General features: G+C 39.5%; 1 protein-coding gene across 2 annotated transcripts in view; it reads left to right on the forward strand.

Annotated features, from left to right (window-relative positions):
- Window positions 1-15,399, forward strand: part of LOC101863536 (serine/arginine-rich splicing factor 10) — a 16,839-nt gene extending 1,440 nt beyond the window's left edge. Inside the window, exons 2-7 of one of the 2 annotated variants that reach the window (XM_035972089.1) lie at window positions 6,458-6,562; window positions 7,784-7,887; window positions 9,039-9,144; window positions 12,025-12,069; window positions 13,317-13,379; window positions 14,878-15,399. In XM_035972089.1, the coding sequence (XP_035827982.1) occupies window positions 6,458-6,562; window positions 7,784-7,887; window positions 9,039-9,144; window positions 12,025-12,069; window positions 13,317-13,379; window positions 14,878-14,959 (505 nt within the window). In that variant the 3' untranslated portion in view covers window positions 14,960-15,399. Of the gene's footprint in view, window positions 1-5,942; window positions 6,048-6,457; window positions 6,563-7,783; window positions 7,888-9,038; window positions 9,145-12,024; window positions 12,070-13,316; window positions 13,380-14,877 lie in introns of both variants that reach the window. The other variant, XM_035972088.1, reaches the window with a different exon arrangement.
- Window positions 15,400-18,620: the final 3,221 nt, after the last annotated feature.

Consider the following 18,620-nt stretch of genomic DNA (forward strand, 5'->3'; position numbering starts at 1 on the left):
TGGTTTAGGGTGAACGCAAAATTTGGTGAACGCGCACCGGGTGAGAATAGCCACAAGACTCGCCTGCTCTATTCTCACTCCGGGTGAGAATAGAGGTGGCCATATTTAGTAGAAAATAGACAACTGGTAGCTGAGTGTGAGACGGGAGGGAAAGTAAAAAAATACCGGTTTGATATCTTAGCTCACCGCGAATCAAAAGTATAGATCTAGATCTAGATGTAGGTCAGGCTCAAATAAGGGGGGTGGGAACTACCGAAAAAGCACCGGTTATGGGGAGGGGGGTTCAGGGGGGTCTTCCCCCTGACAAAATTTTAATGAATAGATCTACCGGTCCGAGATTGTCCATTGAGAGATATTAAAAACGGGGAACATGATGAATTCCTAAGGTTGAGACATAGGCAAAGTCAGTCCGCTGGTCTGGTATTCTTCAATCTTACCAAAGCAAATGTTGACTTTATTTTGTCTGATATTTTCGCGTCATGTAACACTCACACTTGTTACGGACGTTAAGACTCCAGATTCTAGGATTGGTATTTTTTTACTTTCCCTCCCATCTCACACTTTGCTACCAGTTGTCCATTTTCTACTAGATTAAAATCTAGATCTAAATATTGATGCGCTGAACACGAATATCAACTTCATTTCTGTTGCAAATGAATAGTTTTGAACTACGGAGTGTCTACGTGTATCTACGTACACGGTAACCGGGCACCGTCATGTCTCAGTATCTACATACACAGTAACCGGAATTAAAGTAAATCAATATTTGTCCTGTGCTGTTACTTGCTGGAAAAAAAAAGACATACAAGAAGCGTCTTGTCGGGCTCGCCATCGTGACCGTTCAATGGACCTGTGCGGGCGCATCACATTGTGAGTACCAGTTGGGGTCACCAAAGTTCATTCAAAGTCTGTGCGCTGCGAAATATAGGGCCCCGGAATGGGGGGATTATTGATTTTTTTAAAGGTACAGCCGGGGGAGGGGTGGGGATGAAGGCAACACCGGATGGCAAAAACTGAACTTCGAGTTCTGGACGGCCCGGTTACCGTGTACGTAGATATCGAGGCTACATGCTCGGTTACCGTGTACGTGACGCTGAGACTACGTGCCCGGTTGCCGGTTACCGTGTATGTAGACACTGAGGCTAGGTGCCCGGTTACCGTGTACGTAGACACTCCGTTTGAAATAACTTATTGTTCTTATAGAGATAGATGTACTTTAGACCCCCCGTCCAGGGGAGCCTGCCCCACTGGGGTAAAAGAAAATCTGGGGGGGGGTTACAGGGGGCATGTTTTAACCCATACTTTGATATTTTACAGTTAGATGTGAAATTTTTTGGCAAAATAATGTGAACTACAGTCAAACCTGTGTAAGACGGCCACCCATTGTTGTTCAAGGAGAAAAGTGGCCGTATAAGACAGGTGGCCGTCTTAGGCAGGACTGATCAAGATGAAAACAAACCATTCCCATCTGAAGTCCCAGTCGAAAGTAGCTGCATTGTTGTTGTTTTTGTTGTTGCTGGTTTGTATTTTGTTTGTTATTTTTACTTTGTTGCTGATTTTGCGCAAGGGTGACCAGAAAACGAAATGTATCAGATGACGAAGACCGAGTGCCATGTTAAAACAAACACATGGGTCGCCACCACTCGGAGAATGAGCGGCGCTTCTGCCGCAAGTTTGTGTTGACGTCCTTTGTTACTTTGTTACAGACTGGGTAAACAGTGACCACTCATTTCCCTTACGATTTGTATATGAGGTCTGGGCGGGGCTTACAGGTTATGAGGGATCACACGCTTACCACACCAGCAGCTGAAAATTGGTACCAATTGGTCAACAGTGGGAGGGGCCTATGCAACATGATCGTTTGGAGGGACTACCTAACAACGACAAGTGATTGGATTATGACGGCTTGCCCACAACACCAGGGGCCAATGCACAATTTATGACAAAAAGTAATGGGAGTCTCTAAGGTGGCCGTCTAAGACAGGTGTTTTTGCTCAGTGCAATAGGGGTTGTGTGTTAAAATATGGCGGCCGCGTTGGACAGGTGCCCGTCTTACACAGTTAAATTATATAGAAAAAACGCAAGGGGGGAAATGGAAAGTGGCCGTTTGTACAGGTGGCCGTCTTATAGAGGTGGCCGTCAGGGCAGGTTCGACTGTAATTGATTTGCGGCAGTTTTAATCTAATATACTAGTGGCTTTATGTGTGATCTGCAGTTTGACCCCTGAAGCAGTGCATCTGTGTGCGGGAGTGAAAGTAAAAATTTACCCTAGAATCTAGCCTATGTTTTTCTAAAGTCAACGTTGGTGTGTTTCGTGCGTTAGTCTTAGAAAGAAAAAACTTGGAAAACAAGACAAAACATCCCCGTCATCGAAAAGGACGTTAAAGAATGAAAAAATGGCGCCAAACAGAAGTAGGTTTTAGCCTCTGTTTCACGGAAAGTAGCCTACTCGTGATTTTCCGTAAATCTCAGAGAAATGCCGATTTGGAGCGTATGATGTCGGCGACTCAGCGGGAGGGGTGCGTTGCAAAACTCTTGAATCTTCTAATAGTTTCTTCAATTTTAGTAATCGATGTAGAAATGAGTAGGGCCTAGGCTATCGCGTAGTCTGATCAGAGAAACTTACATTCATTTCGTTTTTGGAACTAAATTTGGCACTTCATTTAGAGTCGAAATGTTGGACTTATTCCCGTGATTTACGACCATTTCGCTCTGCCTGTTGCCATTTCAAACCGATGCTAGATTTCTTTTTTTTCACTTATCACATTAGAAAGACGTAGGCCTACTCCTTGCGTGTTCTAGATCTAGATACTTTTTGAGAAAATCTACCATTATATGCCCTTTACAGCGAAAAAATGTCATATCCGCGAACACCAGGAAATGCACTAAATCTAACTCCTTACGTCCGTAACACTGTTACGCAAAATATCAAACTAAATAAAGTTAGCACTCGTTTTTTATTCACACAAATTGAACACAAAACTATACAACAGGAGAATTTTATTTAAAAAACAAACCCTGTGCCCTGTGTTGTCTCTCACACCCTTACCGTGAAATCCGCCTTATTGATGTTATCCATGTTTATGGAATTCCAGGCTGCTGCAGCACTGCAACAGGTAACTGCGGAAAGGAGCCCTGAAATCCATTGAGGTTAAAGGTTTCTCTACTTTAACTTCCAGGTCGTTGGGTACAATCGCGGCGGGGTTGCAGTGTGCACTGAAACCACCAGAAAACCCGACCGGATTGCCCTGGCTTAAAGTGCACCTCCTATAAGAGATATTTTGCTTTCACATTCAGTAGACTCTAGATCTAGAGATCTAGCCTACTGTCTAGGAACTCGTTGTCGAGATAGCCAGGATCCTAGATCTTGAAATTAGATCAGATTCTATGTTCAGTCATGTATTCTCAAATCTATGTTGTTTTCTTATTAAAAAGTATTTTTACCCCTGGTGTAAAAAGATAACCATTTTCATCAGCAGTGAAGTTCTACTTTATGAGATTGGGGAGTGCATGATATCCACAGAATTCAGTTCTGCCAATCCATCTTTATCATCTTCTAATGTTGTTGCAATGGTATGGTATGAGGATGGTGCATCTTTCTTGTCAACTGGCAAGGGCCCCTCGGAGTCCTGATGAATTTCCAGCCCCAGCCAATCTGCTCTTTGGTGATTTGATGCAATTGTCTCATGTCAATCATTTCTGTTTGCTGCTCTTTGGGCTGTTCTAAGTAGACTAAAGAGCTTTTTTTTCTACGCCTAGCCTACTCATTCACATGGGTTTTTCTGGCCTTCCTTTTGATTTTTTTGGTCTTTTTCTTTACTCTGCAGGCTGTACTGTAGTGCCTATTTCTCATGGGCCTCCTTTTTATCAATTGCAGCATTTTTCAGTTTTGCTTCCTTTCCTGGCGCTCACAGCCTTGCCTTGCAGTTGCGAGCGCCTTAAAACCTTATTAAAACTACTAAGTTTCCTTTCCTTCTCTCATGGTTATTATTGCTTCTCATGTTGCTTCTTGAATTCATTCTTCAGATGGTTTTGTTCCATGACCATATTGAAGAACTTTCTCGGCTGTGGTGACAAATGCGTACATAGAATCATAGATCTTCACAGTTTCACAGGCAGAAAGAATTGGCTATCTTTCTTTATAATTTTAATATTTGTTCCAACAATTTTATGTTGTCTGAACTGTAGCTTTTGTAGCTTCTGGCTCTCTCTGTTTTGTTGGAACAAAACGCTTTTGGGTTGCTGTTTTTACTTCCTTTTTACAAATGTTTGATTGCAGAGCAATTATACAGAGGACAGGAAATGACATTTTATCCTAAATCTACATATTTCATGGTATTTTTAATGTTATTTTTAAAATAAACTCAATTTGTCTGTGCCTGAAGGCTGGTCCCAGTATAAGAAATTTTGCCTAATTTTGAGTCAAAGACATGTGCTGCGATGTGATAGAACCTGGCGCTTGTCAGTTTTTGCCCATATGAAATTATTGATCTGTAATCTTAAAACCTGTTCATTTGCTTTTATCTTTTGATGAAAAATAAAATTCCAATCTACCTTGAATAGAAATTGAGATTGAAGGAAGTGCGAGTTGCCTGGTAGCTGAGGTAAAAATTAGCAAGAAAATGGCTGCCAGAGTTAAATGATTTTCAAAGCCTTAGTTTGTCATCTCAGCTGTCTTTAGGTCAATTCATTATCAGCGTTAATTTTTGTCATGAAAATCATTTTTGGGTTTTGTCTCATTGTTTATATATACTATTCATTTTCATATTTTTAGACTGAAAATTTACAAGTTGTATTGTTCAGGGTCCTCAGATGCCAATCATTTCTCTCCCCCCCCCCCCCCCCCCCCATTCATGCTCAGCCTCTCAGGTCATGTCCATAGAATCGATTCTCTTCATTACACTCTGAATTTTTCATGATGAACTGTGTTTCTGTTGCGAAAGCATGGTCTGACCTTTCATCTAAACACATTGTCAGACTCATTGTTATTGTTAAAAAACTTTTTGTGCATTGATGGGGTCCCATCCACTACTTTTGCATTCGCCACAATGATTGTCTGGCACGGGATTAGTGAAAAATGGCGATCGGAAGTAGAACCGGTCCCCATGTTGATGAATTTGCTGAGTTGAGGCCTTTATATTTTTGCAGTAGACACTTATTCTCTAGCATTTCGTACTCACTTCTGTTCCCAATAATATTTTTAAGGCGGAAACATTTTAAATGAACGTAATTTCATTTTTTAGTAAAAAACCTGTTTTATTGAAGTGAAGGCAGAAAATACCATGGGTTGATTGAATCTGAATTTCCAAATTCTTTTACAAGTAGTAGATTCTCTGTTGGTGAAATTAGGACAACAAAGTAGAAAGTTGTCTTGAAGTAGGGAATTTCCTTTGAAGGCCATTATACTATTACCCTCATTGATTGATTTTGTTTTCAGTGTGTGTTTAGATTCTACTTTGGATATATGTGATGACACTTGATTTTCCTGTAATGGAATGTGGTTTCTTTACCTAAGCTGTGTCAGCAATTTCATCTGTCCGAAACTTCAAATTTGTATATTTACACACAAAGTTTAATGACGGTACTGTATCTACTGAAGACTACTACCATGCCTCTTGTAAATAATTGTATAGTTTTGTTTACAGTTGCGGGTAAAAATAGTATTTTGCTTGCGTTGTGACTTGGAAGGAGTTTCAAAAGGCATAGCAAGTAGCATTGGGTGAAGGATCCAAGAATGTCTGAAAGTTAATGAGACTTTTTGAGTTGTTGTTCTGGGTCTTGAAGTAGAATGGTAGTGAGCTAATATTTTAAATATTGATTCCACGAATGAGATATATTGGGGATTACAGGATCATATGGAACTCCTCCCTTGTGATTTGCTGTACAAGATAACAGTAAATGTAAACCTGCACTTTTTATTATTCGTATCGTCATATAAATAGACAAGAAGAACTGAGAACCATGTTTGGGAAGTATGGACCCATCACTGATGTCTACATTCCCATGGACTATTACACAAGGAGGCCAAGAGGATTTGCTTATATACAATATCCTTCTTTATGGAAATTCCTTAGCTTGTTTGTTGAAAGCAAGTCATAAAATTGATTGAAATAGCTGATGATTCAATAACAAGGTTTTTTTTTTCTCTGTCGACCCAGTGCTTCCAGTTCGTGAGGATTGAGATGTGGCACGAAAGCTTTGTTATTTTGCATTTCTTGTCTTCTACTTAGAGGGAGCAGGATACTTCCTTCTCTTCTACTGCGGCTACAATGACATGTTTCTGGATAGGTGCTCGCTTGCTCCTGTTTCTCTTCTTCTTTCTTAGTGAATAGTTGTTCGTTTGTTTTTGTCGTGGTTTTTTTTTTTCTTTTCATTTTCTCTCTTTTCATTTGCTCTCTGTCTCCTAGAAGGGATATCTTGTATTTTCCTTTCTTTTAAATGTGTTCATATTCTTTAGCCAAGAAGAACTCAGAAGCGCTTTCGGAAAGTACGGACCCATCACAGATGTCTATATTCCTTTGGATTATTACACACGGCGTCCTAAGGGATTTGCATATGTGCAATATCCTTGTTTTCTTGTTTTGCCTGATTGAGAGTTTCTAAAACTGTCATCAAGTTACTCAGTTATATTACATCAATGTGGTATTCAGTATTCAGAGAAGATTTTAGTGTCTGTTGTAGGGTTCCTTTATTAAAATGCGACGCATATTTTGAAGTCACCGGTACTTCAGTAAACTGAATAATTTTGCTTGTTGTTGAAATTAAAAGGGGTAAATGTGACTAAGCTGAAACGAGCTTTTGTGTATGTTTATTTGTTGTACAGCTTTATGATGGGATGCTTTCTCTATTTTTTATTTTACATTTTGAGAATATGTACTGTCGGTTATTTCATTCATGTGCTTTTGTCTCTTTCTCTGTCAGAATGCCAAGTGGCTTCAATCTTAAAGCTCAAGTCCAGAGATTGCATTGTTTTTTTCTGGTCGAATCAAGCCCTGAGCAAGAAAGAGATAAACAAGAAAGTCATTACCAATGGCCAAGTAGTGTAAAGTCAAGGTCGGGAGGATGAAGGGAGGGAAAACTGTACTAAAAGAAATAGCAAGAGCAAGGTTCCAAAGAATAAAGCAAGATACACAGTGGTAGGCAAGCTAACCCAGAAAGAATCAAGTTATCAAGCAAGACAAGCAAGTCACCCAAAACAACATGTTATATCCAATGGACAGAGGATTGTGAGTAAAGTACTTTCAGTCTTTACTTCCCCCCCTTAATGTTTCCTTTGTCTGTTGGTGATTGGGTCTTTGTATAGTGGAAGGTTTACTTTCTGAAGAACAAGATATGTTTTGTTGAGCTTTTCAGTGATACGGGCCTAAAGGCAGCTCTGCTTCTTGTGAACATGATTTTCAAAGCTTCAATTATTCTTTTATTTATGGTGATGGTGGCATCAGTTATCTATTATTTGCCTAAGTACACTTCTCCGAGGATATTGGTATGAAGGCAGGTTCAGCATTCAGAAATAAATGGATGAGTCTTAATGGGACATGGAAACCCCCATGAAAGGAACATTTTGTATTATGTGACTTGTTTTGTATTGTATGTTAATTTTAAATAGTTCTCACCTGTTTATTTAAAAAAAAAAAAGATTTTCCCACTTGGTAGTTTTTGTCTGGTCAAAATATTGTTGTGATTTTGTGTTTGTTTTGGGCACTGGGTAGTTGTTTATTTTTTGGTCAAATGTGCCGTTGATGTTGTTGTTCAATTGGAAAAGAAAAAACCTTAACTAGCTCAGGTTTGAAGATCCGAGGGATGCAGATGATGCACTGTACCATTTGGACCGAACACGCTTTTATGGAAGAGAACTGGAGATTGAGTTTGCAAGAGGAGACAGAAAATGTAAGTTTACTTGTTTCGTGCTCTTCTGTTTGCCTCTTTGTAGACTTTCCTTTATAAATATCTTTCATTTGAAAAATGTCGTTTTTTAACATTCTGATAAAAATATATTGGGGGGGGGGGGGCAAATGTCACAACAAAATAGAAAATAAAAGAATTAAATAAAGTTGAAATCTCAATTATCTCAATACCAAGGTAATATATGCCAATAACCCACTAATTATGCACAGTTCAATTAGGAAATAAGCCAGCTTGACCATTCTGTCATGTTGATCTGTTCGGAAATTTTAAAATTGAGATTTTGAATAATGCTTGTTTATATAGTCGACCTGGTGCATGATTAATTAACCATATCCGTGCGCCCTGGGGTCTTTTGTTCCCCTGGGGTTGTATTCTAAACATTTTTAATTTAGAATACTTCTAGTGCGAAGATCTTTTTGACTGCTATACGTAGCGTACGGGACAGATTAACGAGTAAATTTTCTCTTTGAAAGAAGTGGCACAGAGTTCCCCACGGTCGTATGAACATGATAGAAACACGGCGTACGGATAGTGTTAACCAAATGGTTCGTTGTATGTTGTTTTTAAAAAAATCTGAAATGTATGTACTTATCCGCTTTTGAGTCTTGAAAATGTTTTTAAAAATTACGGTTGCTGCATTTATGGCAATCTGATGTGTGTACCTATAATGAACTATATGTGTTGTGCCCTATTGTTGTTCTGCTTTGTCATTATGAAGTGAGTACATCAGAAATCAACCTCAAATTAGGCCTGTTTGATTCTGTTGAAACCACCAGTGCTCAGTGGATAGAATATGCTGTTACCTTGAATTCCATCAGCTCTAAATCCATGTAAATTTTTAAAACAAATGAATCCCAAACACTAACTTGCGATGGCCAATTGAAAGAAACCTTCGTTATGTCCTAGTCCATGAGCAGGGTGCTTTCCTAGGTATTCAGGTCGATTAAAATAACTGTTCAATTGACAGCTTTACTTTAGTACGTAGCCATGAAGGGCTGACACGAAGAAAAAAGTGCTATAAATTAACATTTTCTTGGGGTCACTGTCAGTTGCAGCAAAACTACTGCATTATTGCGCCGCTGGTGCAGAAATAGCTGGTGAGGTGCAGTTGTTTTTTTGTCTTTCTTTTTTAGCACCTGGACAAATGAGAGGAAAAGAAAGATCTTCAAGGAGGTCCCCATACTCAAGATATGATGATTATGACAGGAAGCGTTACAGGTCAAGAAGTCGCAGCCCAAGGTATGTGTAGGTGTAGAAAAATATGTGTGGGCGGTTAACGGGTGCTCTGGTGTGGTGTGGTCCTTTCCTATCAAACATCTATCGTCCTGATCCCTGCTCCTTTTTTGTGTTTGTTAAACTCTCTTGTAACACCTCTAATCTCCGGAACTTGTATGACCTTATTGTGTTGCAAGTGCAGTAAAACTCTTACTAAAAACTAAACTAAGAATAGTATTAATTGAAAGACTACATCCAGAGACACACAGTTTTGTTTGTTTCCATTGATTTGAATCTTTTCAAGAGATATTCATGGTGTTTGTAAAAAAAACCCAAACAACTATGATTCTACCTTTTCGTGCCATAAAAGAACTGCAAGTGTGCTGAGCTTCCCTGGACTTTTGTGAGGTGCTTGCAATACCCACTTGATGAATTGTTATCATCTTTTGCCACTTATTTCCATGTCTTTTGTTCCCTTTATCTGTTTTCTCTATTTTCTTATGAAGCCACCTGCCATTATCCCCTTTGTCCCTTTTTTTTTCTCCCTCCCACCTTCATGTGAATGTTCACCTTGACTTCAGCCCCTCTAGATATCCTCCTGCTACTCCATGAACCTGGGAAACCCCTGATTTTCTTTCTCCTTCCCTTTACCACCAGTACTAGAGCATTCAAACCACTTGCTTTCTGACTGAGAAAGATAATGTACTTCTACAGAGAGAAAAAATTACATCTCTTATTAGCTTTACTCAGGGGTGCCCATTACGAATTTGTCGGAATTGTTGTGATTTTTATTCAATACATCGCGTGCAGCTGTCTAACAGTATTAACTACCTCTTTGCATTGAACATTTGTAATCGCTCAGTACCACTTTTCCCTTAGAAAAACATAATTTAGACTTCAGAAGTGACAAAGCCAGGAGTAAGGGTTAAGGCAAACATTAGATTGAAAAAGTGTCAGAAAATTCTTGTCCCTTTGTATCATAATGCCTTTGTATATATTACATTTATTATTTTTATTATACTGGACTTCAACCCCTGTCCTTGACAGTTTACTAATTTTCTATCTGTTGATGACTAAAACTTAGGCTGGTGAGTGGGCAGCCCTGTTTACTTCTTCCCTGCTTTGTTCCAAAATGTAATATCATTTGCTGCCATGTGTCCCCAGGTACATAAAAGTATGTTGATACATAAATCTATCATCTGCTTGCGTTACATGATACTGATCATTTTTTTTCTGGTTAAAACTCGGTATGAGCTGCAAGTATGGCCTCATGACTCTTACGCTGTATTTTCTATTTGAGGTTTATTTTTTCCCCAGTTTTCCTCTTCAGATTTACCTAGAACTCCACAGATCAATGATAAACACCATTCCGTGGCGGTGCTACTGACAGAAGTGTCTTTAGGCCTTTCCCAAAGGGGGACATTAACCTGTTCCTATGCACAGTAGAATAATTGTCGTTGTAAATGGGCTGATTCATCAATGTCGTGCTCATAACTGCTGCTTTTTCTTTCCTCATCCTATCGTCATTTTCCTCTACTTCTTTTGTATGTCACACTCTTGTGACCCACTATTTGCGGGGGTGCCTTGATAGTTGAAGCAGACTTTGTAGGCCTACTGTTGAAGCTAGAGAGGTGAGCGGAGAAAGTGTGATTCCCTGTTAGGACTTCTTTGCGCTCATATGGCCGTATGTAGTTGCGAGTGCAGAATAACCTCTACTAAAACAGAACAAACAAAGGGATAGATAATAAACACACTAGTCACTAATGATCGCACCGTAGCTGCAAAATCAGTTTCCTTGATTACCTCAAGAACAAATGTAATTTTCAAGGTTGAGTAACTCAAGTGGGTGAAACAAAATAGGACTGAAAGGAGACAGATTGTCTATTGTAGCATTAATGCTGGTTTCTTACTAGTCTCTTCTGAATCAAGATTTCTGGATTTCTATGTGTCAGTAATTTTCAATGGGGAAGTTATATATAAGCCATGGTAATCGGCTTGGAACATTCTAGTAGCTTGTTAAACTTATGACGAGTTATCTGTTTCATTTCCAGGTACCGATCTTATTCACGAAGTCCAGTAAGAAGTTCAAAGTGAGTGGGTCACCTACCATGTTTTGTATTGTTGACATTGTGCCAACCATCAGAATTCTAAATGCTCTCTCATCTGTGAGTTGTGTTGTACTTACCAAACGCACAAGAAACTAGCTTAGTGTGGCGTTAACTTTTGTACATCATGAGCTTTTCAAGAAAGTTATGTCCTTTCAAGTGTTTTTATCTTTTAAAAAAAAATCAAAACAAAAAAGTTTCATGAGGATAATTTTACCAAGTTTTTTTTTTCTTCTAACAAGTGGGCTATTTATCAAGATTCTTTATGGAAGTTCTCGTCCCTGTTTATAACATGTTTGAAATACAGTTGAACCTGCTGTAATGACCACCTGTCCAAGGCGATCACTTTTTCAAAAAGGGCCCCCGCCCCCACTCCACAGCATTTTTTCCTTTCCTTTAGTGAGTGACACAATCCAAATAGGGCCTCCTAACTAAGATTACTGTTTTGTTCCTTGACAATGGGTGCTATTGTCCTGGGCAAGTTCGGCTGTACATCTTATCAGTTGGTACTTATTTTGTTGTATCAGGGGCTTTTTTGTATTTTGAGTTGGTTACTGTTGAAACTTTGGGGATTGGGTGGTGGGGGTACGTACGTGTTGTGGGGTACGTACGTGTTGTTTGGGGTGAGTTTAACTGTCCTTAGAGTGACGTGCCAGTGACAATGTTAGGTAGATGGTAAGATTTCATGTATGAGAAAGCATATATAGACTTTATGAATGGGAAAGCACATTTGAACCCTGTCTTTTTTTCTCGTTGACCGTATAATTTATACATTTTTTCTCCTACTTCCTGTTCCTAGACGCTCTCGAACAAGGAGCCGTTCTCCAAAGAGAGAAAGAGAGAGGTAAGTTGAGAAACATCTAAATTGTTGGCATGCTTCTTGACATAAAATTATACTGAAAATTTTTTTACAGTAGCCCATACAAATCATACATCACCACGTTGATTGCTAGAGTCTGTTGAGCATTTTAAAAGTCGAATGACTCTTTAGTGTGTGGCTGAAGACTGCTCATGTTCTGGATTTGAAGTTTTGTTTTTCCTGAGTAGGAGTAAATTGGTCGCTTTTAAGGACAAGCAGGCTAACCCAGATTTGGGGGGTTTCCAGAAGTTTTGACCTTCACCAAAAGTGGGGATTTTCCTACCTATAGGAGAAGTTTGGTTTCATTGGTGTGTATGTTTGGTTATAGAGAGAATTCTCCTTGTCTTTTAAAGAAACTGAACTAGGGGCTAAAACTTTGCCTTCTGTTTTCTCAAAACAGCATTTTCTGGGATAGCCCCCATATGCTTAAAAGCGAAAGGTTACATCAAGTCTGGTGTATAACACTCCTCTAATTATAGGGAAAGCATGATATGTTTAGGGGTGGTTTGCTCTCAAAAGAAGACTGAAGATATAGCGTGTGGTGTAGCCCTCTCCTTGTGTGTAAAGTGAATCTCACAACCAACAAAGTTGAGTTCAAATCGTAATTTGTGTGAAAGCAAAGGTTGTTTACAAATGATGCTATGCTATTGGTTGTCTGCCAAAATTATTTTGCTTCAATATTTTGTTCTCCATAAATATTGGCTCTATTTTGTTCACCTGTATCTTCTTAATTGAGAGGTTAGACTAATAGCATGTGTCTTTGCTCTCTAAATATGCATAAATGTTTACATGGTCTCCCTATCATTGCCCAGTGCTGTAAAACACCCACTCGTGGTTGGTTGGCGGGTGCGCTGGTGTGGTTTGCTCCTTCCTCCTGCTTTCCTATCAATCTTCTATTGGTGGGTGCTCTGATGTGGTTTGCGCCTTCTTTCCTATCAAACATCTATCGCTCCTTCTTTTCCTTGTATGTTACTCTCTTTTGACACATCTATTTTTGTTACTTATATTACCTTATTGTGTTGCAAGTGCCGTAAAAATCTTACGAGAGAATCTACTGTCCTTTTCTCTCCCCCTTCTTTTGTTTTTATGTTACTCTCTAGTGACACCAGTAATCTTCTGCACTTGTATGACCTAAGCAAGTGCTATAAAAGACTTGTACTAAAATGAAAGCACTAGAAGTAAACCTCATGTTTGAATGTAACTTATTTTTATTCTTCCTTTCTGTTTTGCAGCAGGAAGTCTTACAGTCGCTCAAGGAGCAGGAGTCCATCATTTGAAAGGAAACGTGAAGAAGGGTAAGGTTGAAATTAAATGTTCCTCGATGCGTACATTTTGAAGTGGGAGTGGTCAGTGCTTATCGATGTCTGTGATGCAGTGGTTAAGCCCTTGGCTGTTGCAGTGCAGGGTTCCTGCGGCTGGCCTCCTTGAATTCAAGGAGTCCTTAGTTAAACCATTTAAGGAAATATCTCCTTGAAAAGTCCTTGAATTTGAGGAACATCCTTGAAAACTCCTTGAATTTCGCTGGATATGACATGAACAAAATTTTTGTCGGATTGCTCTTAGCGTGCCGCGAAAACAAAATGAGCTTCTTGACCAAATCTCCTTGAATTTTGGAAATTTTTCCTTGAAACCTCTTTGAAATCTCCTTGAAGTTCATTGCAGGAACCCTGTTGCAGGCAGAAGATCTGGAGTAAATTCCTGTGTGGGGAGAATTTTTGATTTTTCTTCTGGGGTGCTGTAACTGCTTTTCAAAAGCAGGTTTCTTGTTCACAGTCCCCCCTATATATGTCATGTTAATTTGGGTTTTCGCCTCTTTTTTTTCGAAATTGAAATCAATTCTGGGCGTGTAAAGTATAAAATCAAGTTTCCTCATCATCCATTATGGAATGACGTGTTGAACCAAGTATTATTTTCCCTGTCTATTGGTAAGATTTTAAAAAACTGAATGCGCTTAAATGTAATGTTTGCTTGTGTTGCCAGTTTCTAAAACCACTGGAGATAATGAAGAAAATTAAGGGAAGTTACTGACCGTGTGATGGCCAGGAAATAGATTATGTAAAGTCAGGAAAAGTAGCCTTCATTTTTTAAAAGACGGATAGTTTGTGGGACTTGCAGGATAAAAGTTCCAGGTGATGTGCGATAATGCGTCTTGGCACCAGCTGTGTGTGTGTATTACGCTGTGCTGGGGTGATTCTGGTGGGCTCGTGTAATCAGATACTCTTGGCGATGATGTGTTTGTTTCCATTGTGTGCATGGAGAGATTTGAATCCGAGATAAGTGTGAGTTAAGAGTGTTTATGAATAATTTGATAGGGTTGTTGCAAATGAGCTTGTTTGACACGGCCGTGTGGGTGTTCCAGAATTGTACACAGAGCTGCCAATACAACATATTGTTCGAGTTAACTGGGAATTTTAAGTTTGTGTGTTATAGTTATTTAATTTGTTCCTGACTGTATGTTGTAACTTAACTACAGTTCAGTTTTCCGTGTCTGGGTTTCTCTCAATATTGCTCTTTGTTTAGGAAGTTGGAAAGGGGAAAGAATAAATGCAAAATTTGTTGTGAATGTTACATTACCGTAATTAGATCACATCAGATGTCCATATCATTTTTTATTTTTTAAAAATTCTTTTTTAAGTCACGATTTTCTTTCAACAAACACTCAGATTTAAGTCTTCAAGGTAGGACCTGATGACTTTGTTGGATGTGAATTTCATGATGCTGCTTTTCTTAACTCTGTCCTAATGATGATTTGGTGGTGACATAAAAGTTGACCCATTCCCATTTTTGTTGCAGGACACGAAGCAGATCCAAGACGGGGAGCCCTGACGACGGCAAGTCGGACAAGGAAGAGAGGGAAGCGTCCCCCGGGGAGTGATTTGTTGGATGGTTTTCAGAGAATATCATGTCATTTCATCATAATGTGAATACCCATTGAATTCTGTCACTGTCACACGATGAACAAGTGCTTTGCATTGGTTTTATGAAGTATGTGTTCTCATGTTTTGTTCATGACTATATGAGTTTATGTAAGCTTGTTGTGACTTCCGTGTTACTGTCTTTACATACACGCCCAAAACTGTGGTCACTGTTCTGTAGTAAAGTGAATTTTTACATTTTTTTTCGGGGATGGGGGGGGAGCTTTTGGTCTAGTTTGTACATATTATGTTGGTATTTTAATAGGACAAAAGGGGTGGGGGTTTGGTTGGACAGCACTTTTGGTGTTGTTTTTATGGCATGATTTGTGCCGCATTGGCTTCAATCACATCTTGTATGGATCGTCATTTTTCATAGAAATAAAAATCACTTGTTGGTCTAGCTCGAGTTTTTGTTTACATGTATTGTTTTTATGTACTTTATCTGTTGCTTTGTGCACATATATATGGGAATAATAACATTGTGTAAAATCAATAACACTCTTTAGTTAGTGGTAGCCCTGACTGAAGTGTCTTTAGACCATTCCCAAAGGGGGGACATTAACCATGTCGTTCTTATGCAAAGTAGAATTGTAAATGTAAACGGGCTGATTCATCAATGTCATGCTCATAACTGTGCCTGAACTGCAACAGGCAACTGCTGCTTTTTCTTTCCTATTCTTTTCTATCATAATTTCCCTCTACTTCTTTTGTATCTTTGTCACACTCTTGCTTCTTCTTTCCTATCAAAAATCTATCGTCCTTATCTCCCCTTCTTCTTTTTTATGTTTGTTACTCTCTTGTTACACCTCTAATCTTCTGGCGCTCTCATGACGTTATGCAGTTGCGAGCGCCGTAAAACCTCTACTAAAACAACAACTCTTGTGACCCGCTATTTCTGGGGTGCCTTAATAGTCGAAGCAGACTTTGTGCTGTTGAAGCTGGAGAGGTGAGCAGAGTAAGCCTGATTCCCTGTAAGAAATTCTCTGTTGACATCCACCCTTTGGCGCTCAAATGACTTTATGCAGTTGCGAGCGCCGTAAGACCTTACTAGAACTATTAAAATCTTTGTCCCTAGACACTGGATGTCTTGGTAAACATACACGACTACCCAAGGCCTCACGGTAGAAACTAAAATGGCTGGTCAAGATGCATTGTCGGCTCCTTAATTGGTCTCTTTTAGGACAAGCGGGCTAACCCAGATATCTGGATTTTCCAGAAATCTTGACTTACACCAAAAGTGGGCATCTCCCTACCTATAGGAGAAGTTTGGTTATAGAGTAAACCCTCCTTGTCTTTTTTTTAAAGAAGCTGAACAAGGGGCAAAAACTTTACCTTCGGTTTTCTCAAACCAGCATTTTACGGGATAGCCCCCTTGTGCTTAAAAGCGACGAATTACTTCAATTAGTCTTGGGGTCATTTTGTACCCCCAGGGTTTTATTCTTCACATTACAGAATGCTTCTAGTACGAAGATCTCTTTGAAACTTTCAGTATTTCTCAACTCAAAAAATCATTTTGACAGACTGCTATGCAAAGCGTACGGATCGGATTAACGAGTAAATTTCCTCTTTGGAAAGTGGTGGCACAGAGTTCCTCCATACGATAGTAAAATACGACGTACGGATAGGGTTAAGAGCTAATAAGAATTAAGTGCATCACGTTTCTACTTCTATTCAAATAAAAATGCACGTTGTCTAGCTCCACCAGAGTGAGACAGGTCTGTAACGTGTTGTTACCAACCAAAGTGAGAAACTAACTGTACAGAAACAACAGCGGGGGCTCTTGTGGCCCAGAAAGGTGTTCGTCTCATTTAATCAAAGGTCCCTGGTTTGAATCCGGGGAGCGACGGAAAATTTTACTTCTCTAAAATCTAAAATTGTCTCCTTTCAACTTTCATTCACCTCCTTTCCTGCTCTCTAGCATTCTAGCAATGTTCTGTCGTCTGCTTTCGTCTCGGAAGTCTCCACTTTCTGCCCCCACCCCCTCATCTACTTCGCCACCTCTGGGCGCCCGACTCTTTCTGAAGCCTTTTTACTGCTACTCCTTGGCTTCTTCTTATTGCTGTCTTTCAGCCACACCCCTGATCTTCTGATGTAGGAATGTAGGAAAGATCTACACCTGGCCTTCTCGGACAAGCGCGAAAAATCTCGGAGGTCCAGCAAGTCCCGTGTGCAAGTTGCGCACGTTAAAGATCCCTTAGTGGTCTTTAAAAAAAGAGATAAAAGTAGGCTTCGACCGCCATCCTAGCAAAATTCAAAACTTTTTACCAACTGAAAATGTTAGGTGTGTCCCGTGTGCTCATATGGTGACCTTATTACATGTATTGTTATGCAGTTGGGTGCGCCGTAAAACACCAAACAAAAAGAAGAGCGATAAAAAATATGTGTAAGTTATAGACCGGACAGCGGATGACGGTGAAGGGGTATGGTATAGGTTCGACCCCCCTATCAACACTGTTAGCTTTTTTAAGAGGCGGGACCTCCGAGTTTAATGTCCGTCTCTGAAAGAAAGGACGCAGCCAAGTGGGAAATCTGTGTCACGTCAAGTAGGAAAGTGCAATTCCCAAGGGCATGTCGTCGTCGGACGCAGCTGAGGCTCTTACCCCCGAACCCGCAATGTCACGATTACGAGCCAGGTATCCTAAAACCACTACTACATGTATAGGCTACCGACGCCACTGGGATAACGGTGAAGACTTGCAAAAAAAAAATAATTGAAAAATCGTAAAATAAAACATGATCTTAGCTACAAAAGTAAGGGAAATTTATAATTTGTAAAATTCATGGTCAGTAAAGGCAGGCGGAGATTACACAATAGAGATAGCAGCCATCAAAAGAAATCATTTGGGAAAAAATAATTTACATGTAGGCCTATATGTTTTTTTTATTTTTTTGTCCCGTGTCCTCGTTTTGGGGCCGATATTTGTAGGTTACGTAAAATGTACATGTAATTACTTACATAGTGCATATGGTTATATGGTAACAAGAAAAGGGGGAATTGTTTAGTCGGTGATGGTGATCATGATGATGGTTATTGAATTGATGGTGACTATGATGATGCTCTAATGTTGGAAATTATGTGCATGTTACTTAAATAGTCTTAAGCCCGCCACTCACTACGCAGTTAAAAGGGTGCGCCCGTCTTGAGATGGTCTCCTCAAGACCAACTGAACGCGATCTCAAGATCAAAATCCGGACTGCTCAGTTAAAAATCTCTGCAAACCGTGAGATCGCTTGAATTCAGAACGAGCCTGAAAATTATCTGACGGATTGGAGGTGAGGGTACTCAACGCTAACAATAAAAGGGTGCCAACGTCAAAATTGTGCAAATCTGACTTCAGAATCTTCATCAGCGCCACATTCTCTAGTGGGATTCGATACGAAACACTGCTACCAAACGTTTGATGTAGTAATGTTAATAACTTATTCTTTGCGTGAGCCAGCTAGTTTTTTTTTTTCAAAGACAGTAGATCTATGCGGTTGAATATTGTATTGAATGCTGAGGAAAAATCAACGTATACGAGGGTACTTTTTGTTAATTTTTCCTCAGTATTTACAAGAACAGACAGAATAGAAATTAATTTGTACCAACTGCGCAATGAGGTTACTGAACATACAGTACTG

The sequence above is a fragment of the Aplysia californica genome, unplaced genomic scaffold (genome assembly GCF_000002075.1).
Source record: "Aplysia californica isolate F4 #8 unplaced genomic scaffold, AplCal3.0 scaffold00576, whole genome shotgun sequence".
Lineage (NCBI taxonomy): Eukaryota > Metazoa > Mollusca > Gastropoda > Aplysiida > Aplysiidae > Aplysia > Aplysia californica.